Source organism: Aotus nancymaae, unplaced genomic scaffold (genome assembly GCF_030222135.1).
Source record: "Aotus nancymaae isolate 86718 unplaced genomic scaffold, 86718_ANA_hifiasm-v0.15.2.pri h1tg000076l, whole genome shotgun sequence".
In the NCBI taxonomy this organism is placed as follows: Eukaryota; Metazoa; Chordata; class Mammalia; order Primates; family Aotidae; genus Aotus; species Aotus nancymaae.
The window spans coordinates 12,881,413-12,907,171 of NW_026988491.1; the positions used below are offsets into that span (position 1 = coordinate 12,881,413).

General features: G+C 45.1%; 2 protein-coding genes across 4 annotated transcripts in view; one reads left to right on the top strand and one right to left on the bottom strand.

The window, feature by feature from the left end:
* On the top strand, positions 1–14,390 carry KDELR3 (KDEL endoplasmic reticulum protein retention receptor 3). Its single transcript, XM_012458953.3, has 5 exons — positions 1–229; positions 6,836–6,936; positions 10,454–10,612; positions 11,901–12,153; positions 13,133–14,390. The coding sequence occupies exons 1-5, from the start codon at positions 139–141 to the stop codon at positions 13,171–13,173; spliced, it is 645 nt and encodes a 214-aa protein (XP_012314376.1). The 5' UTR covers positions 1–138; the 3' UTR covers positions 13,174–14,390.
* DDX17 (DEAD-box helicase 17) overlaps positions 14,068–25,759 on the bottom strand; it is a 23,294-nt gene continuing 11,602 nt past the window's right edge. For 2 of the 3 annotated variants that reach the window (XM_064368048.1, XM_064368050.1), the window contains 7 exons: positions 25,386–25,546; positions 25,130–25,302; positions 24,236–24,346; positions 23,926–23,987; positions 22,160–22,219; positions 17,948–18,190; positions 14,068–17,055 (listed from right to left, as the gene is read on the bottom strand). In XM_064368048.1, coding sequence (XP_064224118.1) covers positions 16,550–17,055; positions 17,948–18,190; positions 22,160–22,219; positions 23,926–23,987; positions 24,236–24,346; positions 25,130–25,302; positions 25,386–25,546 — 1,316 coding nt within the window. In that variant the 3' untranslated portion in view covers positions 14,068–16,549. The remainder of the gene's footprint in view (positions 17,056–17,947; positions 18,191–22,159; positions 22,220–23,925; positions 23,988–24,235; positions 24,347–25,129; positions 25,303–25,385; positions 25,547–25,759) is intronic. The other variant, XM_064368049.1, reaches the window with a different exon arrangement.

Genomic DNA, 25,759 nt, shown 5'->3' on the forward strand with positions numbered 1-25,759 from the left:
GCGAGCGCGGAGCTGGGAGGCGCAGGCCGGGCCCTGGGGCACCGAGAGACCGGGGCCAGGGACGTGGCAGCCGCCCTGCCCGCCAGAAAGTTTCCTTGAAGTTTGCCGGGCGCGGGCGTACGACCGACGGGCCGGACCATGAACGTGTTCCGAATCCTCGGCGACCTGAGCCACCTCCTGGCCATGATCTTGCTGCTGGGGAAGATCTGGAGGTCCAAGTGCTGCACGGGTGAGGGGCGCCGCCGGGCAGGGAGGTGCGGGACCCCCTCTCCGGTCAGCCTCATTCCCCTGGGTGCCAGGCAGGGCGCTCCACCGGATCTGCTCAGGGTGGGGGTCCTTAAAACTTTGCAGAGCTCCACTTCCAGAAACAATGTAAAGTTGTATAAAATCAAAGGAGGGGGGAGGACCCCCGGGATGATGGGAGGAGGGTGGGTTTGTGCCTGCACTGACGCCCCCTCATTTTGGCAGTGTCACTGCTGGTTGGAAGAGGGGGGACATGAGGGAGGTGAAGACCCCTCCCTCCCCCCAGTTACACCCATTGTTCCTTTCACTCTCACTTGGGGGGAGAAAGGGATGTGCACACAGGAAGCGCCTCTGGTTCTCAAGGTCTTCTCTTCCCTGCCCCTTCCCAGACCCCACCCCACCCCCCAAACTGAGCCCTCGTCCCTCCCCAGCCAGCAGGCCAGCAAGTGTGGCACCGGTGGCTATGATGTGGCAGGAGGGCACCATAGGTGGGCGTGGAGCTGCTGCTGAACGGAAGCCCGGGGAGGGCTGGAGGAGGCCCCTGTTTGCATTCTGGCTGCTCTGCTGGGGGTTTGGAGAAGCTTTGAGGCTGGGACTCCTGATCACCAAACAGATCCAGAGCCACCAAAAGCTGCCAGCACCTCCCGCAGCCATCTTTGTCCACCGGTGTCCTGGTGGTGCCCACCCTGTACCTGGCACTGGGTGTGCGGATGCAGGGATGAGCTCAGGCTCCTGGGGGGCTGAGGAGGCAGAGAGTGGGCCCCGAAGGCCCCGTGCAAGGAGCAGGTTGGGGCTGGTCCTGGAGGATGGGCAGGTGCCAATGAGCAAGCGTGTGCTGTGGAGGGCTCTGGGGATGCAGAGGCACGGAGGTCACCAAGCACGGGGCATGCCCCGGGAAGGGTGGGCAGCCAGATTTGGGGTGGTCTGGAGGGAGATGAGTCCAGGAGGGAGGGTGGTCCGGATGTGAAAGGGCTTTTTCTGTCAGGCCAGGGAGTTGGGACTGGGGAGCCCATCATGGTTTGGGAGCAGGGGAGGGGCCTGGAAGGGGCCTGAAGCAGGTCGCTTTGGAAGCTTTGGGAAAGAAGGCACAGAGAGCAGGGGCAGGTTGGCAGGGTGGGGTCAAGTGGAGGGAGTGGTTCTAAGCCTGCAGGCAATTTGGGTTTGGGGTCTTTGGAGAGATAGGTAGTGTGTCTCTTCAGGTTCTTCCTCAGGGAAGGTGGCCGGGAATGGTGGGTGGGGGGATCGAGAGCAGCAGGCCCCAGTCAGGGGAGAATCAGCTCCGACCTGTCCCTGCACTTTTGCAGAGGGCCCTGAACAGAATGAGCAACCATGACCAAGAGGGAACGCTGTTGGGCCAGATGCAGTGGCTCACATCTGTAATCCCACCACTTTGGGAGGCCAAGGCGGGCGGATCACAAAGTCAGGAGTTCAAGACCAGCCTGACCAACGTGGTGAAACCTTGTCTCTAGTAAAAATGCAAAAATAAACCAGGCATTGTGCCGTGTGCCTGTAATCCCAGCTACTTGGGAGGCTGAGACAGGAGAATCACTTGAACCCAGGAGGCGGAGGTTGCAGTGAGCAGAGGTTGCACCACTGCATTCCAGCCTGGGCAACAGAGCAAGACTCTGTTTCAAAAAAAAAAAAAAAAAAAAGAAGGGATGCTGTTACCTGGACACTGCCAAACACTGCTGGGCACCTGGAATGCAGGCCAGACAGCAGAGGCCCAGCCCCGGTGGAGCTGACTTTTTTTTTTTTGAGACAGAGTTTCACTTTGTCCCCAAAGCTGAAGTGCTGTGGCATGATCTTGGCTCACTGCAACCTCTGCCTCCCAGGTTCAAGCGATTCTCCTGCCTGAGCCTCCAACTAGCTGGGACTACAGGTGTGTGCCATCACACTCAGCTAATTTTTGGATTTTTAGTAGATACGGGGTTTCACTATGTTGGCCAGGCTGGTCTCAAACTCCTGGCCTCAAGTGATTCGCCCGCCTAGACCTCCCAAAATGCTGAAAATACAGGTGTGAGCCACTGTGCCCAACTTTCTTTCTTTCTTTCTTTCCTTTCTCTTTCTTTCTTTCTCTTTCTTCCTTCCTTTCTTCCTTCCTTTCTCTCTTTCTCTCTCTCTCTCTCTCTCTTTCTTTCTTTCTTTCAATAGAGTTTTGCTGTATCCCCTAGGCTAGAGTGCTGTGGCCCAATCTCAACTCACTGAAACCTCCACATCCTGGGTTCAAGCTATTCTCCTGCCTCAGCCTCCCGAGTTGCTGGGATTACAAACACCCACCGCCACACTCAGCTAATTTTTCTATCTTTAGTAGAGATGGGGTTTCGCCATATTAGCCAGGCTGGTCTCAAACTCCTGGGCTCCAGTTACAGGTGTGAGCCACCACACCCGGCCAAGTGGTGGAGCTGACTTTCTAGTGGTAGGAAACTATCAGTAAACAATATCATAGGAAACTGAGCAAATGACATGGTTTGTTAGAGGCCATAGTGAATACTATGGGAACAGAAAAAGGGCAGCTGGGTGGCAGGGATGGGCCTGTGTGTGCGCAGAGAGAAGTCAGAGGTGAGGTGCCTGGATGGATGCAGGGCCTGGGGTGACCTCAGCAGACCCAGCCCCAAAGGCCAGAGACTTGGACTTCACTCTCGCTCCTCCCTTGACTCGCTGTGTGACCCTGGGCCTCTGTTTTCCCATTTGTCAAGTGGGAGTGAGGGCTGCCCCTGGCAGTGGGGCCCCCCTGTGCTCAATGAACCCCGCAGGGACTCTGGCCAGCCCAGGCTTACATTATCCTCTGTGTCCTGGGTCTCCATGTGCAGCTTCCTTTGGTTGAAATGATTCATTGTTTTCAAAAGTGTAAAAGTGATTGTGCTCAAGATCAGCAGGGGGCTGGGCATGATGGCTCATGCCTGTAATCCCAGTATTTTGGGAGGCTGAGATGGGTGGATCACCTGAAGTCAGGAGTTTGAGACTAGCCTGACCAACATGGTGAAACACCGTCTCTATTGAAAATACAAAAAAAATTAGCTGAGTGTGGTGGCAGGTGCCTATAATCCCAGCTACTCGGGGGACTGAGGCAGGAGAATCACTTAAACCTGGGAGATGGAGGTTGCAGTGAGCCAAGATCTTGCCATTGCACTCCAGCCTGGGCAACAAGAGCAAAACTCTATCTCAAAAAAAAAAAAAAAAAAAAAAGCCAGGCACAGTGGATCACACCTGTAATCCCAGTACTTTGGGAGACCGAGGCAGGTGGATTACAAGGTCAAGAGATCAAGACCAGCCTGGCCAACATGGTGAAACCCCGTCTCTACTAAAAATACAAAAATTAGCTGGGCATGGTGGTGGGTGTCTGTAGTCCCAGCTACTCGGGAGGCTGAGGCAGGAGAATCACTTGAACCCGGGAGGTGGAGATCTCAGTGAGCTGAGATCGAGCCACTGCACTCCAGCCTGGCCACAGAGCGAGACTCCATCTCAAAAAAAAAAAAAAGAAAGAAAAGAAAGAAAATCACCAGGGTTCTCAAAGTGCTAAGGAAAATGTGAGTGAAACCTGGGGGTCTGGCAGACTGAGGATGAAGAGAAGAGAAGAACAGGGGAAGGCCCAGTGGGTGGCCAGACATCCCCGACCAGGGCCACCTTCCAGACCATCCTACGTGGGGCTGAGGGCTTCTCTGGCAAAGTCTGTGTGAGGGCTCAGTGAGATGAACATCAGGCCATCCCGGAGCTGGCCTCAGGTCAGTACGGCCTCCCCCAGTGGGGTTCATCACCCACTACCAGCCCCACTGTCGTACTCACCCCAGCAAGTGCAAGTGCACTCATGCCAGACCCCAAGGAGGGACTCAGGTTCTCACTGAGCCCTATGTATTCCTCACTTCAGTCCTGCTGCTCTTCATGAGGGCCATTTGGCAGGTGAGGAATTGTGAGATCCAGGCTCACCCTAAGGCCGGCACGTTCTCCAGAATGGTAGGGACTTCAGGGCTGTTGCTCCTTGCTCATTAAAAATGTTTCCCCAGGATGCGTGCAGTGGCTCACGCCTGTAATTCCAGCACTTCGGGAGGCCAAGGCAGAAGGATCACTTGAGCTTAGGAATTTGAGACCAACCTGGGCAACACAGCGAAACCCTGTCTCCAAAAAATATATTAAAATGAGCCGAGCGTGGTGGCATGTGCCTGTAGTCCCAGCTACTCAGGATGCTGAGGTGGGAGGATCACCTGAGCCTGGGGAGGTTGAGACTGCAGTGATCTGTGATCATGTGACTGCACTCCAGCCTGGGTGACAGAGTCCCTGTCTCACAAAAAAATTAAAAAAAAATTCTCGGCCGGGTGTGGTGGCTCACGCCTGTAATCTCAGCACTTTGGGAGGCCGAGGCAGGTGGATCACCTGAGGTCAGGAGTTCAAGACCAGCCTGGCCAACATGGTGAAACCCTGTCTTAAAAAAAAAAAAAAAAAAATTCTCCCATCCTCAAATGTCTGGAACCAGAGAAGTGGTTAGGGAAGGCACAGTTCAGAAGGTACAGTGGAACAGACCCTGAATCAGACAGCACAGTAGTTCCCCTTATCCACAGAGGATAAGTTCCAAGACAACCAGTGGATGCCTGAAACCACGGGTTAAACCAGATCCTAGATAAACTGTTTCTTCCATCTGATAACCAAGACTACTTGCTGGGCACGGTGGCTGATGCCTGAAATCCCAGCACTTATGGGAGACTGAGGCGGGCAGATCACTTGAGGTCAGGAGTTCTAGACCAGCCTGGCCAACAAGGTGAAAACCCATCTCTACCAAAATTGCAAAAATTAGCCGGGCATGGTTGCATGTGCCTGTAGTCCCAGCTACTCCAGAGGCTGAGGCAGGAGACTCACTTATACCTGGGAGGTAGAGGTCGAAGTGAGCTGAGATTGCGCCACTGCACTCCAGCCTGGGTGATGGAGTGAGATTCTGTCTCAAAAAAAAGTGGCCAAAGAACAGTAGGAGCATGACAACAAAGTGCACCATTGATTCCTGGATGGAATCCAGGAATGGAAAAAGGGCAGCTGTGGGAAAACTGGTGAAATCAGAATAAAGCCTGGAGTTCAGTCAACAGTGCTCTACTGATGTCAATTTCTTTGTTGATAGAGTACTCTCCTTAAATACAATGTTAACATTACAGGAAGCTGGATATATGGGCGCTCTTCATACCGTCTTTACAACTCTGCTATAAATCTAACATTCTTTCAAAATAAAAAGTTAAAGAAAGAAAGAGACCAAAGCAGGTCAAGAAACAGCATGGAGGCTGGGTGCAGTGCCTCACACCTATAATCCCAACTCTGAGAGAACAAGGTAGGAGGATCACTTGGGCCCAGGAGCTTGAGACCAGGCTGCGCAACATAGTGAGACTCCGTCTCTACAAAAAAAAAAAAGCTGGGCTGATGGTTTGGTCTGTAGTTCCCAGCTACTCGGGATGCGAGGTAGGAGGATTGTTGGAGTCCAGGAGATCAAGGCTGCAGTGAGCTATGATTGCACCACTGGACCCCAGCCTGGGAGACAGAGTAAGACCGGGTCTCGAAAAAGAAAAAATAAAAAAGAAAGAAACAGCACGGCGAGTATGAACCCATTTTTGTCACCTCAATGCATCCATGCGCACCATGTGCGTACACATAGATGTCATGTGTGTACATGTTCACAAAGATCTGGAAGGATGAACGCTGGGGGTTTGGGATATTTTTGTCTTTGCATCTTTATATATTGTCTGATTTTTGTATTGCAAAGAGTAAATTTAGGCATAAATTTTATAACTAGAAAAAAGGCTTTTTGGCTGGGTGCATTACAGGGTCATGCCTGTAATCCCAGCACTTTGGGAGGCCAAGGCAGGCAGATGACCTGGGGTCAAGATTTCAAGACCAGCCATGGCCAACCTGGCAAAACCCCAACTCTACTAAAAATTCAAAAATTAGCTGGGCATGGGGCAGGTGCCTATAATCCCAGCTACTCGGGAGGCTGAGGCAGGAGAATCACTTGAACCTGGGAGGCGGAGGTTGTCGTGAGCTGAGATCACGCCACTGCGGTTCAGCTTGGGTGACAGAGTAAGACTCCGTCTCAAAAGAAAAAGATAAAAAGCTTTTTAAATCTTACAGTTTGAAAAATAAAATAGAATGCCCCCCAGGCCCTGAGGCTTCCTCTGCCTGCTCCTGTCTCCTTGGTGAATCAACACCTTGTAAAGTCAGTGAGTTGTTCTCCCTAAGACTGAGCTTTGGGCCTTGTCAGTGGAACTCTGGAGGTGGAGTGAAGAGAGTCTCAACACCCCCTACCAAGCCCGACTCACACCACCCCCAGAGCAAGAGCCCAGGCAGGCACACGCAGGGGGACTGGGAACTCGGTGTTCGTGTCTTTATTTGGAGATTGGGAGACAGATTACAGCTTAATGAGAGGAACAATGACTCAAGTGATCTGATGGGACTGGTGAGCTTCCTGGCCCTTAGGGAGTGACCGTGCCTGGGATAGGAGGTCTTCGCTGAGTGGGAATGGACGCTCTGGAGGCCTCCCCAGCTGCAGGCTCTGCACTTTCTTGAGGGTGGGCAGGCTTGGGGGTCTGGATCCTCATTGTCTTCTGTCTACCCTTGGCCACAGGCATCTCTGGGAAGAGCCAGATCCTGTTTGCTCTTGTCTTCACCACCAGGTACCTGGACCTGTTCACCAACTTCATCTCTATCTACAACACAGTAATGAAGGTGAGGGGCGGGGTGACGGTCAGCGGGGGTCTGGGGGGTGTCACCAAGCCCCCACAAACTGTGAGGTTGCCTGTTTGGAAATTCAGCCTGTGGAGCCAGGCCAACCTGGGTTCAAATCCTGACTTTGCTGCTTAGTGGCTGCAAGACCTGTCTTGGGCAAGGCCTCTGGTCTTTTTGCATGTCGATGTCCTCGTGTAAAAATGAGGACAATACCAGTACTTAGCTCAGACGGTCTGGTTGGGAACATTAAATGAGATAATAAATGTAAATGTAGGCCGGGCGCGGTGGCTCACACCTGTAATCCCAGCACTTTGGGAGGCTGTGGAGGGTGGATCACCTGAGGTTGGGAGTTCAAGATCAGCCTGATCAACATGGAGAAACCCTGTCTCTACTAAAAATACAAAAAAATTAGCCGGGCATGGTGGCAGGCACCTGCAATCCCAGCTACTCGAGAGGCTGAGGCAGGAGAATCGCGTGAGCCCGGGAGGTGGAGGTTGCAGTGAGCCAAGATCACACCATTGCACTCCAGCCTGGGCAACAAGAGCAAAACTGCATCTAAAAAATAAATGATTTAAAAAATATCAATGTAAAAAAAGCTGCCATATATTCAACATTCAATAAAGGGTCACACCTGTAATTCCAGCACTTTGGGAGGCTGAGGCAAGAGGACCACTTGAGTTCAGGAGTCTGAGACTAGCCTGGGCAATGTAGTGAGATCCCGCCTCTATCAAAAATTTAGCTGGGTGTGGTGTTCATCTGTGGTCGCAGCTACTCAGGAGGCTGAAGTGGGACAATCCTGGTAGATCGAGGCTGCAGTGAGCCATGATCATGTCACTGTATTCCAGCCCGGGCAACAGAGTGAGACACTGTCTCAAGAAAAAAAAAACTGTGTATGTGATAGAAGACTAGAGAGCTACTTCAGGGAGTGTGGTCAGGGCTTCTTCAAAGAGATGACTTGTAAGCTGAGAGATGAGTGACAACAAGGAACCAGCCATGTGAAGATCAAATGACACACTTTTTTTTTTTTTTGAAGACAGAGTCTTACTCTGTTGCCCAGGCTGTAGTGTAGTGGTGCAATCTTAGCCCGCTGCAACCTCCACCTCCTGGGTTCCAGCTGGGAGCTTGCCTTGTGCCTCAGCCTCCTGAGTAGCTGCGACTACAGGCACCTGCCAACACGCCCAGCTAATTTTTGTATTTTTAGTAGAGACGGGGTTTTGTCGTGTTGGTCAGGCTGGTCTCTCACTCCTGACCTCAAGTGGTCTGCCTACCTCGGCCTCCCAAAGTGCTGGGATTACAGGTGTGAGCCCAGCTGAAATGCAGGCTTTAATTGGGCACATTATCTAATAGGAATCTTATTTCTTGTGCAGTGGTGCGATCATGGCTCGCTGCAGCCTCAAATTCCTGGACTCAAGGGATCCTCCCACCTCAGACTCCTGAATAGCTGGGACTACAGGCGTACACCACCATGCCTGGCTAAGTTTTTGGTATTTTTAATAGAGACAAGGTTTTGCCATGTTGCCCAGGCTGATCTCAGATCCCTGGGCTCAAGCGATCTGCCTGTGTCAGACTTCAGTCCCAAAGTTCTTGAATTACCATGCCCAGCTAGGAGTCTTTTTTTTTTTTTTTTTTAAGACGACGTCTCTCTCTGTCACTAGATTGGAGTGCAGTGGTGCGATCTTGGCTCACTGCAGCCTCTGACTCCCAGGTTCAAGCAATTCTCCTGCCTCAGCCTCCTAAGTAGCTGGGATTACAGGCATGCACCACCACGCCTGGCTAATTTTTGTATTTTTAGTAGAGACGGGGTTTCTCCATGTTGGTCAGGCTGGTCTCAAACTCCTCGTGATCTGCCCACCTCGGCCTCCTGAAGTGCTGGGATTACAGTGGTGAGCCACTACACCTGGCCAATTTTTGTATTTTTAGTAGAGCCAGCGGTCTGCCATGTTGGCAAGGCTGGTCTCAAACTCTTGGCTTAAAGGGATCCTCCCGCCTCGGCCTCCCAAAGTGCTGGGATTACTGGCGTGAGCCACTGTGCCCAGCCTAGGAGTCTTATTTCTAACGAAGAAGGGTTCCACGAGGGGAATTCTATCTTGCAGGGCTATTGAGAAAATTACATGAGATAACATACAGCACCTAGAAAATATTTAACCTAGCGAGTTGTCTTCTCCATATCAGAGACATTCCTTTGAGATTTCAGGCATCTTGTTACTAGTTGGTAGAATGGAGGCTGCTGTTGCTTGTGGGGTGTTGAAGTCATTCAGATTTAGTGAACTTGAATCTGAGGACTGGAAATCACCATCTGCTTAAGTTCACACATGTATCAAACATCACCTGCTTAAGTTCATTTCTCAGCCCAAGTCAGCCTTGGGGATTCCTGGCAGAGACAGCAGACTCAGCCCTTGGCATAGCTGAATGAGGTCTAGGAAGCTCAAAGAGGCTAGTTTCTACATTTATCAAATGAAAAAGTGATCACCTCATTCACTCATTTGTTTTGTGCCAGGCACTGAGTTAGGAGCTGGAGATTAAGAGGTAGACCCTGCCATGGAGTCCTCTCTTGAAGTGTGGGAAACGGACTTGTACAGAGACATTTATAGAGCATGTGATCATGGGATAAAATGAACATATGGAGCTATGGCGGCAGTGTGCCCCTCATTTGAGTGAAAAAAGACTGTTTTGAGGAAACAACTCCAGTCTTAAAGGACAAATAGGAGTGCTCTAGGCCAGTGTGGTCCCGTTCAGGCAGCATCAGCGTCACCTGGGAACTTGTTAGAAATAAAAACTCTTAAAAAAAAAAAAAAAAAGACATACAAAGTCTCAGGTCAGGCATGGTGGCTCACGCCTGTAATCCCAACCCTTTGGGAGGCTGAGGTGGGAGGATCACCTGAGGTCAGGAGTTTGAGACCAGCCTGACCAGCATGGTGAAACCCTGGCTATACTAAAAATACAAAAATTAGCCAGGTGTGGTGGCACATGCCTGTAATCCCAGCTACTCAGGAGGCTGAGACAGGAGAATCACTTGAACCTGGGAGGTGGAGGTTGCAGTGAGCCGAGATCATACCATTGCATTCCAGTCTGGGCAACAAGAGTGAAACTCCTTCTCAAAAAGAAAAGAAAAAAAAAAAAAAAGATACTAGTCCTTGTGGAAGAATGCTCCAAAGTCACTGATGCATATCCAGGAAATTGTTTTAAAATTGTTTCAAGAGCCCTGGAATGCCACTGGTAAATCCCCTGAAATATACACCAATCCACAATAATGCTCCACAAATGGAGGGGACGACCAGGGCACCTTTGACTCTTCATGGTAGCACCATCAGTCCCAGTTAGAAGCATGGAGTTATTTAATGAAAGGGTCATTAACTTCAAATTCTAGGCCATCAGACCCAAGAGAAATTGCAAACACATTTAACCTCTTCATGTTACGTTACGGCAGAACACTGGTCCTTAGGTTTGGTAGGCTTGGAGCCTAGTAAATAGGCTGGGAAATGACTTCATAGATTCCCATGTCTCTCTCCCTTTTTAGGTGGTTTTTCTACTCTGTGCCTATGTCACAGTGTACATGATATATGGGAAATTTCATAAAACTTTTGACAGTGAGAATGACACATTCCGCCTGGAGTTTCTTCTGGTCCCAGTCATTGGCCTTTCCTTCCTTGAGAACTACAGTTTCACTCCACTGGAGGTAAGGGAAGGGACTGACTACCAATTCTCAAAGGGAATTAGGCCCAGACCCTGGGCTTGCCTTCTGCTTACAACTGTGACCATGACTCATGTATTCTTCAGTTTAAAGTTTAGAAGAAATTGACAAGTTATTTACAGTGCTTTACTTGAAAATGGGCACATCTAAATAGTCATGATGTCCATAAATCAAGCAGGCATCACAGCCCTATTTCTGGCTGTTGAGACCTTCTGTTCAATAGATGATTAGCAGATACCTGGAGCACAGTCCAGGCCCAGAAATTTTAACTAAGTCCGGACTGTGGCCCATGAATCTGCAGGCAACAAGCATCTTGGGAGATTCTGATGCAGGTGTTTATGGACAAGACTTTTTTTTTTTCCTTTGATATGGAGTCTTGCTCTGTCCCCTAGGCTGGAGTGCAGTGGCATGATCTTGGCTCACTGCAACCTCCTCTTGGGTTCAAGTGATTCTTGTGTCTCGGCTTCCTGAGTAGTTGGGACTACAGATGCGTGTCACCACACCAGGCTTTTTTTTTTTTTTGAGACAGAGTCTCACTCTGTTGCCCGGGCTGGAGTACAGTGGCTCGATCTTGGCTCACTGCAACCTGTACCTCCTGGGTTCAGGCAATTCTTCTGCCTCAGCCTCCCAAGTAGCTGGGACTACAGGCGTGAGCCACCACACCCAGATAATTTTTGTAGTTTCACCATGTTGGCCAGGCTAGTGTCCAACTCCTGACCTCAGGTGATCCATCTGCCTTGGCCTCCCAAAGTGCCAGGATTACAGGTAAGCCACTACACCTGGCAACACGACTGTATTTTAAGAAACTGTGGCTTCGGTTATGATTTTATACTATAAAACTATCATTTAAAAATTGTTTTTGGCCGGGTTTGCATGTCTGTATTCCCAGCTAGTGGGGAAGGTGAGATGGAAAGATCGCTTAAGCCCAGGAGGTCAAGGCTGCAGCAAGCTGTGATCATGCCACTGCACTCCAGCCTGGATGACAGAGCAAGACCTTCCCTTTAAAAAATAATTAAAAATAGTTTTCTATAGAAATGCTCATGCTACACTGTGAAAAAAGCAGTGTACTGTATAATCTTTCAAAAATTATAAAGAAAAACCTTAATTTACCTAGAGATGGAAGGCTACACTGATTAAAATATAATTTTCATTGAGTACGTTTTTCCCCCTTACTCTACGTTCTCCAGCAAGCTATTATTTTAGAAATTACATTTTAAGAAGATAGGCCCCTTCTAGGTTTGTTCAGTATCTGGCTGCTCTCTGTTTGGCTCAGATCCTCTGGACTTTCTCTATCTACCTGGAATCAGTGGCTATTCTGCCTCAGCTCTTCATGATCAGCAAGACTGGAGAGGCTGAGACCATTACTACACACTACCTGTTCTTTCTGGGTCTGTACCGGGCACTCTACCTGGCTAACTGGATCAGGCGGTACCAGACTGAGAATTTCTATGACCAAATCGCAGTGGTGTCTGGAGTAGTACAAACCATCTTCTACTGTGACTTCTTCTACTTGTATGTGACCAAAGGTAGGTCCTGGGGTAACAGCAATGATGCTGGCACTGGCCTAAAGTTACTCATCCATTCACTAAGTATTCTGGCAGATACAGAGGTGAACAGAGTCAAGTCTCTGCCATTTACGGTGCTTGTGTTCTAACGCAAGACAAACAAATGCCATAAAAACTGCAAGCCAATAGGTTATGTGTATTGTGCAAGTCAGCTGTGAGATGACATTTGACAGAATATTTGGTTAATAGTGAAAAACATTCCAGAACTTATTACAAGCCCCAAAGCAACAACCAGCTTGTGAGATGGACAAAAAGGCTAGTGGGGTCAAAATCTATAAACCTGGAGATAACAGGTCAACCAAGACCAGTTCACATAGCTGAGGGGTGTCCAACCTTTTGGCTTTCCTGGCCCACAGTGGAAGAATTGTCTTGGGCCACACAAAATACACTGATAGTTTATCAGCTTTAAAAAAAAATTGCAAAAACCTCAATGTTTTAAGAAAGTTTACAAATTTATGTTGGGCCACAAAGCCATCCCGGGCCATGGATTGGATAAACTTGACACAGCATCTCATATGCCAGAGTAATGGGTTTGCACTATTACCTGATTACCAAGGTCATTTAAAAACCCAACCCATGAGCTGCTATGTAGGGTAAAAATCAAAGTACAGTGACTAGCTATGGGACAGTTGAAGTTGTTCAGGAAAAAGGCTCTAGGTGGAGATGTGGACACAAGTGCTGGGACTGAGGGACTGTTGACGACTGCATGAGAGGTACAATAGACAAACTGAGGCCAACTGCTAAGTTTACAGCTGAGGGAAGGGCATCAGTAACCAAAACGGGGATCAGTAAGTCCAGTCAACCAGAGATGAAGACTCCCCCTTTAACAATCACATATAACTGTGAGCTGGCAATTAAGATACTGAGATTATGCACAGAATTAATAAAGCAGTCCTTTCATCAGATGGTAAATTCTAATTTCATCTCCATTTTCTTCCAGTCCTTAAGGGAAAGAAGTTAAGTCTTCCAATGCCAATTTGAGGACCCTCAGAGATGGTCAACGCCTTAATTTAACAAGCACATGAAGGAAACTACTTTGAACATTCTCCTTGGCAACTTACCATAACTTGGAATCAAATGTTAAAACTAGAAAAATGCTTAGTGTGGATTTCAGCAGCCTGATCATCCCACCCCAGATCGCCCTTAAAGACCCATTATGAGGTCATAAAAAACCTGGGCCAACTGTACAAGTATAGTGCCTCAAAATAACTGCAACAAGAAACCTTAAGGTGCCTTACCAATGAAATGGATCAAATAAATGGTTGCTCTCTAAGGCCGAAGGACAAGACTCATGAGAAGGAAGTCAACCCCAATCTGGAATGATGTCCCTCCTCTGTTAGATATGTCCCAACTAAAGAGCAGCTGAAATATTAGAGTAGGCTCTTGTGAATTTCTACTTTCCAGCTAGGTGACCCAATTTAGGTGGTCAAGATACAAGTGACAGCTAGTTTTAAGTGTGAAACTGTTATTTCCACACTGCCTTTAAGCCAAAAGCAAACCAAATGTACCAGGTTTGGAAACCAAATTTACCAGGTTTGGCTGGAGTAGTTTTGTGCCTCACCTTTTACTTTTTTTCAAACCAGTAGCTGATAACCAGCATTGCACTTAATAACCACCAAAGGTTAGTACCATTTGCACAATCACTGTCTTACTGATAATGAGCAGAGATTTACCCAAGCCCTTACCTACAAGGTATCCTGCTAAGTTGTCGACTCAAATTCTTGTATTAAGCTCAATCAATCCCACTTCCTTTGTTTTAGGTGGTGCTAAGGTGATGAGTCAATCCAACATCCCCTACCTTTGTCTTGAAACAAATAAAAACTGTTTTAAGATGTCTACTATTTAGAAAATTTTTAAGCAATAAAAGCTCACACCTTATTGTCAACAGTGTTTTTATTTATACCTACAAAAAGAAAACAAGATGGTATCAAAAGGACAATTTACAAACTAATAGTAGTAACATAGCTTTCAGCATCCTGTGCCTGAACATCACACATCTACAAATCTTTCAAGTCTTAATGCAACAGGAATGTGTTTGGAGACCAGCAGGAACATGAATAGAGTACTGATCCCAAGCAAAAGCCACTAACCTTTTAGATGAGAAGTTCACACAATGAATTGTTAGGGAGGATTGGGGAGAAGCAGCCCATTGCTTAATACATTGAAACCCTTTCCCTAAGTTGAGTTTCAACCATGAATGCAGTAACTAGCATAAAATGATTCTTCTGCTCATGTTCTGCAGCCAATAGCAGAACCTGATTTATGAGTGACAGACATGGAGGCAGAAGAGTTAAACTCTGCTAGATTTCAGCTGTGCTCAGGCCATAATAGCTTTTGAGGTTTGGAATTTACTGTTATTTTATGATTACCATGTCCCAGGTGGAAAAAGGGAAGAGCAAGCAATCCAAATAATCCACTTGCTTTCCCAGAGACCTTTCCCTCAAACAGATGCTTTCAAGAGCTGCAAGAGAATAGAGCATCCCTTGTGGTGGAACCTCTACGTTTAAAGAAAGAGGGAAAAAAAAAAAAACCCAGTTTGGTTGTAGAAAACAATGCCCATAACAGACTGGCCAGTGCTTAGACGAATTTGGGGTGAAACGCTTTGGTGTGAAAGCACAGAGCAGTTTGCCATGTTTCTTCTGTGCCTACCATCCTCCCTTGGCCTCAACTTCTATAAGATTTGGGGGGCGGGGCGGGGGGGGCAAAAAGAGAAGAAAGAATAAAAGTGGAAAATTAAAATAAAGATGTCAGTTTTTACATGCATATATTTCAGCTTCTGCTGACAACCTACCTGTATGTTGCACATTAAATCATACTTTCAGAAGCCCTCAGAAACCATTCCTCTCTCCCTAAAGAATTTTAAAAGGAAAACAGTAACAAAAACCTCAAGTATTTAGATCTTACAAACTAGCAAGCATTCAGGCCTTAGCCAAAGAATGCAGTGGAGCCTTCCACCTTTAACTGCATTGTGAATGAATACCAATTAACAGCATAAAAATTAAGTCCCATATCACATCTGGAAGGGGTTTCTGGGGCTGTCTGCTGTCTTTATCCTGTTGCAGTGAACATAACAGCAGAAAATTCTTTCTGGGTCCATCTGCTCTAAAAACTCTTGATAAAACAGCATTACTATGAAGAGGATGAACTCACCGACCTTCAGATGGAGGAAAAGTGGAAAGGACTTAGGCTTTAGTCCTCCATAACTTTTCTTAAGCACTACCTACCTGTAATAAGCTGAGTGCAAAAGGATGCCGAAGAAAATCTGCACCCAGAAGCTGTTAAAAAGCACTGCAGAGAACAGGGTATGAAGAAAATAAGAGTTCTTAATAAACCCTTAAGGTTCTTTGTTCAAGGTAACTTTGCCAAAAGGGCAGAGTAACTGGCAAAGAGTTGCTTTTATTCTAGCTCTACACTGCATTTGCCCATTTTGAATATATTGTTTATAATTAAAGGTGCTTTTTACACTGCAGGTCAATACAAAAAACTGGTTAGTACATTTCCAGTGAGCATTTACGTTCATCTGCCCACAGCAGCTGTCTGGCTGGAAAATGAATTTCACAGATGGTCCCCAGTTATATTGGGAAGAAATACAGGCCGCTTCCACCCAGATGCTGAGATGCTAGAGTTTAACCACTGCAATAAACACTTGTGGTTTTTAATTTAAAGGATATAAAAGACTCAGCGATTCAATTTCTAACTTGACAGTAAAATGGTTATTTTTCAGTAATGGAGGTGGGAAGGCAGAATGTAAAAGGAGATAAAACCAATTAGTAATTTTTAACTGTTAAATGCACTCAAGTAGCCAGTCAAAACAGGCAGCCTGAGGAAACCTATTCCAACTTGAAAAACATTTAAAAGCACTATAGAAAATGTGCAGGGAAATCCCTCCAGGTTTTCTAACCCAGTAATGAGAAATTTAAAGCACAGATGCCATCTTCCTCTGCAAAACAATTCAGCTCTCCTCCCCTCCCTCCCCTCCACCCCGCCAACTCAGAAAAACAAAACATGGGCTCCCACAAAAGGGCCTAATACCTTACTCTTTAAGATGAAAAATAGCTCAAATATCTTCAACATGCAAGAAGTTGGGGGAAGAAATTAATCCTTTCCAGTCAGCTATACATGTATATATTTTTACAAAATGTTATTACAGACTGGATCGTTTTGGTGGGCAGAAGAAACCTGGCAGTGAATTCTAACTAATCTGCATGAAAGACAAATCACAATGGTTGGAAGAAAAAATTAAAAAAAAAAAAGAAAGAAAGAAAGAAAAAGAAAAGGTGAAGAGAAAAAAAAAAGGAAAGACAGTGTTCCTTAAAATGTAATGAAGTCTGTAGGAGTTACTACCACTTGAGTGGTTTCATTTACGTGAAGGAGGAGGAGGGGGGGGAGGAGGAGGGTATTGGTAGGCAGTCTGCCCCATGTAACCTATCATATTGGTAGCTCCTGGAGGCTGTGCAAACTGTTGTGACATCAGTGGCTGTGGCTGCTGCCCAGACCGGCCTATCGCACTAAACTGCTGGCTAGAGCTCTGCGAACTTCTCCCAGTTGAGGTGGTGCTACTAGCTCCATAAGTGCCAGCACCATATTCTTGAGCTGTATAGCTACTGGTGCCATAAGCAGCTGCCCCATAGGTGCCTTGACCATAGGTGTATTGGCCTGCTTGTGCTCCAAAGGCAGAATTTGGACTTCCATAGCCACTGCCATTAGCATAACCAGCTCTATCGGTTTCACTACGATCCCGATAGCTTGCAGAATCTCTCCGGCCACCATCCTTGACTCCTCGTAGCCTTCGGTCACACTCATCCTGATACATCAGATTGGGATTGTTGGCTGAGGAAGTGGTCCGGTATCGAGAACGACCACCTAACGGGAAGATATAAGGAAACTTTTAAGGCCAGATATATGATCTAAACATAACAATGTCAAAATTCTACTGGGTACAAAAGTATTAAACATTAAAGGACACCAGAACTTCTCACCCTTTTAGGTCCTTAACTTGAGGATAATCAAGAAACATGGTCCTAGAATATGAAACTATGAGTCAGGAAGCCCAGATCCTATGTCTCAGTTTCTACCCACCGCCCGATAGTGTAAAATGACTGATCTCTCTGTATGGAAAACTGAAAAGCTAATATACTACTAAGCATTTCTGAAAGTACTAAAAAGGCAACCATGACCGGGCACACTGCTCACACTTGTAATCTCAGGACTTTGGGAGACCAAGGCAGGCAGGTCACTTGAGGTCAGGAGTTTAAGACCAGCCAACAGGGTGAATCCTTTCTCTACAAAAAATACAAAAATTAGCTGGCATGGTGGCACATGCCTATAGTACCAGCTACTTGAGAGGCTGAGGCAGGAGAATCGCTTAAGCCCAGGAGGCAGAGTTCACTGAAGTGAGCCGAGATCACACCACTGCACTCCAGCCTGGGCGACAGAGTGAGACTCTTATCTCCACCCCTGCTCCGCAAAAGCAACAACATTAAAACTCAGACCAGTCTTTAAGGAAAAATAAAAATTCACAATTTAGCTTAACTGTACACAAGCACAATGTACTTAATATTGTGCTGCAAAAGTAGGACTATTACGACAAACTTCAAGTTTTCTTACTTGAAAAAGGTTACAAAAAGCATGAGGCAGTGTCATTTGTTATTAGGCAACATACTTAAAGCCTTTGCATGGTTAAAAACAACTAAAAATAAGGCACAATAAGCATAAAAAGATACCTCAGCAGTACCTGGAAAACTCCAGGACTTACCCTTACCCCCGCCTCCGCCGCCTCCTCTGTGGTCTACTAGCTGCATCAGTTTTGGATTGATAGCCTGATTAGCCTCTTCCAACACTTTGATCAGCTCTCTGGCCTGTTTCAGGTTCCCTGGGGTGAAGAAGGTATAGGCGGTGCCCTTGTTGGTGCTACGGGCTGTTCGGCCAATACGGTGCACATAATCCTCTGAGCTGTTTGGATAGTCATAGTTGATCACAAACTTGACATCTTCCACATCTTCCATGTCGATGAGTCAGTGTGTAGGTTGATGTGGCAGGGAAAGAGAAGGTAAAGGACATGCCAACAACAGGTGGGAAGCACGAATGCAGATGACAGCAAGAGGAAAGAAGGTGAAGTTAGTAACCACTCTAAACAGAAACAAAAAGAGACTCATCCCAACAGAGTAAAAGAGGACTGATTCCTGGGACATGCATGGAAAGTGGCATCTTTATTGGCTGTAGAATCCTAAGGGAATCCCATCCAACCATCCAAACTCCTGCCTCTGCTACATTTTAACCAATACACTGACAGGAGTTACACCAAAATTGGTCTTCAGACCCAAATTCCAATACTTTCCTTTTAAGAACTGGAACGTAGAACAAAGTGGTAAACCACTATTTAAGTTACAAGGCCAAATTACTTCTACTCTGTTGGGAGAAGCCTGGCAAAATCTACCAACAACATAACAAACTTACCTTTAAACCAGTCACAGAGCAAAGTAAAAAAAGAAGCTTCATACATTGTATTACTACAATTTAAAGGAAACTTAATCAAAACATTTAGGTTGTTTTTCGCTCTTATATTTTTAAGAAACTGAGTAGAGCCAAAGTTGTTAAGTACACACCTATTTTCCTTTGCAGAAACATCCAGATTATCTTTCCCCTTTCAATTACAAGAGCACATTACACTAAAATTTTACTGTACTACCAAGCCCAGCTTCTGCCAAAATAAGGATATTTTTGCTCAACTCAAGGTTATTTCAACTCAGCTTGTTTCAATTATCAATGATTGTCTATGTGACCTGGGAAATTAAATTAACAGCCAAAGAATGTGGGAAAAACCATGAAACCTTGAGACAAGTTTAGTATTCTGTCCACTGCTGGGAATTGGGCTGAATAACCTCCTAAGGCTTAAAATGTAAATGTTAGTGTAATGCTTTCAGCTGAATGTCTATTTTTACCTACTTAAACAAACAATTTTAAGAATATAACAAAGAATCCTACTGTTTTGTGGAAAAAAATCTGCATTTTACAAAGAATATTCAGAAAATATCCTAGATAAAACACAGATTTTTGTGATATAAATAATTAAAAAACATTCTCTGTTTGTTACCAGACCGATGCACACTCCCTCCTCCTTTGGGAAACCGCTGCAGCCGATCCCGTCTCTTTGCCTTTTATTTTTGGCGGCCTCCTTTCGAAAACTCCGCCTTCTGACACGGGACCACTGGAGCGCGGGGAGCATGCATCAAGGGTCCGTGGCAGTGAGAAGTCCCCACACACGCTCGCTCTGTGAACTGGCTTAGATGCTTCTCTGTAGCCCCATTTGGTTGCCAAGCGCCGGAGAACCTGGGTTCGGGTAAAAATTTCAGGTCCTCCAACGCCTCCCCCAAGGATAATTGGGGTGATTGTAGAAAAAAATAATTAATAAAAAAATATAAGTTACATCCAAAGGGTCAGACTGCATCTATTGCCCAGACTGGATTAATTTCAAGGGAGAAAGGGGAGATGATTTAAAAAAAAAATCAGCTGTTATTACGGGGCTTGTGAAGAAGGGGCTTTATGTCTGTTTCTTATTACAATAAAGGCTCCTCGGTCTTTACTGACCCCTAAAGTCCTGAATCACACCAGAAAGACGAGAAGGCACTTATCACAGGGGGCAGCTTGAGTCTCCGGCTAGGGTCGTTGACGCCAACAAAGGAAAAAAGAATTTACAGGGCCAGGGTGGATGTAAGACACAGGGTGGGGAATTCTACTCCATGACATCTTCAGAGCTACAATAATGCTCCTTAGACAATTCCACTGCATATGACCACGGCAGCAGAACAAGTTCAATTACTACACTGGATGCGGAAGTGTGCTTTCCTAGCAGAAAGCACCAGGGGCTGGAGTCAACAGTTCACACACTAATACTTGGAAGTATTTCTGGGGGTGTTCAATAGAGGGCAGACATGATGCAAGTTCTTCATACTAGAAAGGTGTCCTGTGTGTGCACACACAGCTGGCTGGGGGCACATAGGAGCAAGCGCAGAATTTGGTTTTCTCCAGTCAAGTCTACCCTGATGTTATCTGTGCACTGCCACATTATCTTGCTGGCTTTCTAGAAGATGCTGTAGCAGGGTAAGAAATGGAAAGTTAATGTTTTGGCCAGCTGCCTGGGATAAGAACCTTTTGTCTGAAAGGCCCTATGACATGGCCTGAATCTCCAATCACTAATTAGAAGGGACTAAGTCTAGCCAACAGGCTCATCTAGAGCTGCTTCCGGCCAATGTAGATTTGCCACGGCCATGTACTGAGTGATCTGCAGCTGATATCAAAGCTTCTGTTAAAAAACAAAACAAAATAAATTCAATACTTTTAGTTTAACAGTGTGTAGTTTAAACAAAAAAAAAAAAAAAAAAAAAAGGAAAAATAAAAACTATCCCAGTGGAAAGGGAAGTGGTAGCCTAAGGATGACTATTATAAAATTATGGGAATCAAAGAACTTACCTGAAGGGAACATTTAAGAGACCATCGCTTGACAGGAAGTGAAAAAAGGCCTGGTGACTCAGCTGAAAATTGCACCCCTGTCTATGAGGTAGAAGCCTTCACTTTCCAGGATCTTGTAGGACATTGGTCAGAATTCTGCCATTTTGGTGGGTTTTCTCCCTCTTTTGATTTTTTACAAGGCAGCAAACAAAGGGGCCCAAAACAAGCACTGATGTTGAGTAACAAGAAACAGACTCGGGTACATTCCCTCTCCCCTCACTTGGATGAGTGGGGGGTAGGATGAAGAGTCTAAGTTATTCTAATGGTAGCCAATTAATTTGGTTTAGAAATGCAAGGGGGAGCAAATATTTTTAATTGTCTAGGCAAGATGCACAAAGAAGCTACCAGCACATAGCAAGCCTGTTTAAAAACCAACCATTACTGAAAGCGTTTATGTAAACTGCTTTCAGGCCTCCGCCTCCTCTCCCAACAGGCCCAAGTTCTAATGGCACAGATCCAGACATGACCTCAGGGCAGAGGGGCAGAGAGAACTTTCCGTCATGGCTGCAGGTCACCACCTCTGAAGGAGGGAATGATGAGTGCAATGGAATAAAAGGCTTCATTACTTTTGTATTCCAGTTTGAATACCTGTTCTCTTTATATTAAATAGTATAAGGGAATAATATGGTACTTCTCACCTTACTTCTTACTTACTAGGCAAATTAAATACCTGTCAATAATTTAAGGATTTCCTTGAAATATAAATAATCTTTTTTAAAATATAGAAGTTCTGAGTTAGACCTGTTTAGCTCAGGATAGTGGCCTAAACTACCATAAAATTCTCTATATATCTTAAATGGTAATGGGTCAAAAATTCCAGAAAACCATCTTTTAATTAAACTCTTCAATTGGATAACACACCTATGAATAAAAGGACATGGGTAAGAGGACAGTCAAATGCCCATGATAATTTGACCTCAGTAAATTAAACTGGGCAATATAAATTTGATTGCTGTTCTGATACTATGTTATAGACTTATTAAATTCCATCTAATAAGCATTCATAAAACTGGACCTCTCTGTATACATCTAGCTTAAACAGACAGGGATAGGGAAAAGATTAACTGAAGAAACTAGTTTACAGTAGCTAGGTTTCGTCAGGCTTATTCTATCAAGCCAGAAAACACCACCAGAGAGAAGTTGAGCCATTCAACTGACTGTCTCTTCTCCCTCTAACTGTTTGAATAGTCATGCCTAGGCCCTGCTGCAGACCAAAGCCTGTTTGTTAGGAGCAGAAAGAGACTTTGAAAATAAAAGGGGGATGGGGGAAAACCAAAGTTAAAAAAAAAATTGTGGGAAGGGGAAATGGGGAGAATCACACTTTGTATTCTTTTCTTTCAAATATTTATCTAACCACATATATATACAATTTTCTAAACTTGAAGTTTGATTTTGAAATAACAAATCTTTAAACCAAAAGATACATATACCATTGACAGAGACACCTATCTATACAAACCTAGCCCACGGGAAGCTACATCTGTAGCAATAAGGATGGGTGCCTTTCCAGAACGGAACTCTGTAAAAATAAACAATAATCATAATCAAATAAGCATTCCTAGCTATCTATTTACATTACCATGTTAAAATTTCAAATAATGGTGTCAGAAAATCCCAAGCTCTTACAGATATGAGAGATAGTAATTCTTTTGAAAATCTTTATTACACTTATCTTCAGCAGGATAATAAACAAAACGTTAAGATAGTATGGCAATTTGTTACATAATTAACATATACCAGAATTTTTTCTCCTTTTTTTCCCAAATGAGACACAACCAGAAGTTGGGGTGGCAATAGAAGGCAAGTTTAAAAGATGCGAAATGAAAATAACTTATTTCCCCCAAGAGGTATGCATATTATTTTTTTTTTTTGAGACAGAGTTTTGCTTTTGTTGCCCAGGCTGGAGTGCAATGGCGCGATTTCAGCTCACTGCAACCTCTGCCTTCTGCCTTCAAGTGATTCTCCTGCCTCAGTCTCCTAAGTAGCTGGGATTACAGGCATGCGCCACCATGCCTGGCTAATTTTGCATTTTTAGAGATGGGGTTTCTCCGTGTTAGTCAGGCTCATCTGAAACTCCTGACCTCAGGTGATCCACCCGCCTGGGCCTCCCAAAGTGCTGGGATTATAGGTGTGAGCCACTGTGCCCAGCTGTGTATTATTTCTTAATATGGTCTCTTCCGTTTCACTCAATGGCCTTCCCTTAAGAGAAGTCCTGAGGGCCGGGCTCCGTGGCTCACACCTGTAATCCTAGCACTTCGGGAGGCTGAGGTGGGTGGATCACCTGAGGTCAGGAGTTCAAGACCAGCCTGGCCATCATGGTGAAACCCATCTTTAAAAAAAAAAAAAAAAAAAAAGTAGTCCTGAAAAAAAACAAAGGACTGGCAGGAAATATGCTAAAATATGCATCAATATAAGAAAAATTTTTCTTTAAATATCTCAGTAACTGTTAATTCTCCCCAAATGGTAATTATATTTTTATAATCAGAAAGAAAAATTCGAAGACTTTATTAAGGCGAATGGTGAAAGGTGTGAAAAAGTTTGAAGAACCAGCATTTGTGGACCTTAAAGAACCATTAGGACATGCTAAAAGTGCCCTCAGTAATTCAGTTAACTACAACAGGAGTAAGACAAAATGGTCTTTGGGCCAAATCTGGCACAATGCCTATTTTTGCAAATAAATTTTTTTAAAACACAGCCACATTATCTCTGAGACAGGGTCCCACTCTGTCACCCAGGCTAGAATGCAGTGACACGCTCTTGGCTCACTCTAACCTCTGTCTCCTAGACTCAAGCAATCCTCCTACCTCAATCTCCAGAGTAGCTGGAATTACAGGTGTACACCACAAAGCTTGGCTAATTTTTAATTTATTTTTTAATTTTTAGAGATGGGGTTTCACTATGTTGCCCAGGCTGGTCTTGAACTCCTGGGTTCAAGTGATCTACCTGCCTTAGCCTCCCAAAGTGTTGGGATTATAGGCATAAGCCACCAACAGTGCCTAGTCCAGGCCATTCTTTACGTACTGTCTATGACCTACAACTTTTGTCCTAAAACAGCAGCGCTGAGTGGCTATAGCAGAGACCACTATTTGGTCTACAAAGCCAAGCCTACTTACTATCTATCTGGCCCTTTACAGAAAGTTTGCCTATCCCTGAAATAGAGCATGGATATTCACTTATGGGGGAAAAACAAAAAAATCAACAGAAAATGTTTAGTTTTAAACTTACCATTAAGTACCCAATCTCTTTCTGGTTGACTCTTGTCTCCATGGATACACATAGCTGGCCAACTATCAGAAGAAAAGTGACCAACATTTAAAAAATCTTTTTAAAAGAGGCAAATCAAGTTTTTAAAAACAAACGCTATCATGCAATTTTGGTAAGGTTTGTTAGGCTTCACGAATAGATGACTGTACTTATTACAAGAGCAAACTGCAAGCATAGGCATTATTAAATACTACACAGCATTTACAATACCAATTTAGAAATTTCCAGTAACTGTAAAACCAGAGGTGAATGGCCTTTGTGCTATACTCACCCATCTCTGCGCATTCTTCGAGTCAGATCATCACAGCGTCTCTTTGTCTCCACAAATATTATTGTTTTGTTTTCCTTTTCAGCCATTATTTCTTCCATCAGTTGAATCAGTCTGAAAACAAGACCAACAATGCAGTCATCACACAGAAAGTATCTATGTATTATGTGGAAGATTATGTCTGCAATACTAACTCCCAAAGCCACAGTACTTTCTTCACACATTACCTTTTAAAAATTTTTAATAGTTAATAGACTGGGTGCAGTGGCTCATGCTTGTACTTCCAGCACTTTGGAAGGCCGAGGTGGGTGGATCACAAGGTCAGGAGATCGTGACCATCCTGGCCAACATGGTGAAACCTCGCCTCTACTAAAAATGCAAAAATCAGCTGGGCCTGATGGTGGAGGCCTATAATTCCAGCTATTCACAAGACTGAGGCAGGAGAATCGCTTCAAACTGGGAAGCAGAGGTTGCAGTGAGCCAAGATTGCGCCACTACACTCCAGCCTGGCAACAGAATGAGATTCTGTCTCAAAAAAAAGTTTAATAGACATAAGAGTACTGAGGTTCTGCTACGTGCTCAAGAAATACTAACTCATACCATCCTCACAGCAAGTCTCATGTTGAGTGGTATTACTCCCATTTCACGAATAAACTAAGGCACCAAGACATAAAATTGTCTAAAATTATACAGCTGGTAAACAGCAGAGCTGAGATTCAAACCCAGGGATTCAGAATCCTTGCTTGCATTTAACCATAATGCTCCAACAAATAATATAAAAGACGGATTAGCAGAAAGCTAGCAATGCTTTTAATGCTTTCAGGCCTCAAAATATACTACTGGTTCCTGTAATACTAATTTTGGAGGGTTATTAAGAGAGTAAAACCTCTTTCATACTTGTGGTCTTTTTCACTTTCCATGCAGACATCCACTATCTGGAGGATGTTGTGGTTGGCACTCAACTCCAGATTGCCTACGTTGATCTGGGTGTAATCACGAAGAAAATCCTCTGCAAGCTGTCTTACTTCTTTTGGCCAGGTTGCACTCCACATTAATGTCTGCCTATCAGGCTGTCAAAAAAGGAAAGGCTTTCTTTCAGGCTAAGGAACTTGGACAAATGGAATAAAGATTGCTTATTATTAGCTTTACACACCCTGATTTGGTCAACAATTTTACGGATCTGGGGTTCAAACCCCATATCAAGCATTCTGTCAGCTTCATCCAATACAAGGTAAGTACATCGGCGAAGATTTGTCTTTCCTGACTCCAGGAAATCTATCAGACGTCCAGGAGTAGCTATGCAGATCTCAACACCTGTAAAACAAAACCAAAGATTGAGCTAATTGGCTATGTGCAGTGGCTCACCCCTCTAATTCTAGCATTTTGGGAAGGGAATGTGGGAGGATTACTTGAGGCAGGAGTTCACAACCAGCCTGGTCAACATAGAAAGACCCTGACTCTACAAAAACTTAAACTAAGCACTACCAGCCCTGGTGGCTGTACTCAATGCTGCAGAGAAGCTAAATT

Bases quoted from the DNA above. Each gene is read 5' to 3' on its own strand.
- KDELR3 (XM_012458953.3), top strand. From the start codon at position 139: ATGAACGTGTTCCGAATCCTCGGCGACCTGAGCCACCTCCTGGCCATG. The intron at 230-6,835 runs GTGAGGGGCGCC...CCTTGGCCACAG, and splicing joins GAGGTCCAAGTGCTGCACGG to GCATCTCTGGGAAGAGCCAG. The intron at 6,937-10,453 runs GTGAGGGGCGGG...CTCCCTTTTTAG, and splicing joins TCTACAACACAGTAATGAAG to GTGGTTTTTCTACTCTGTGC.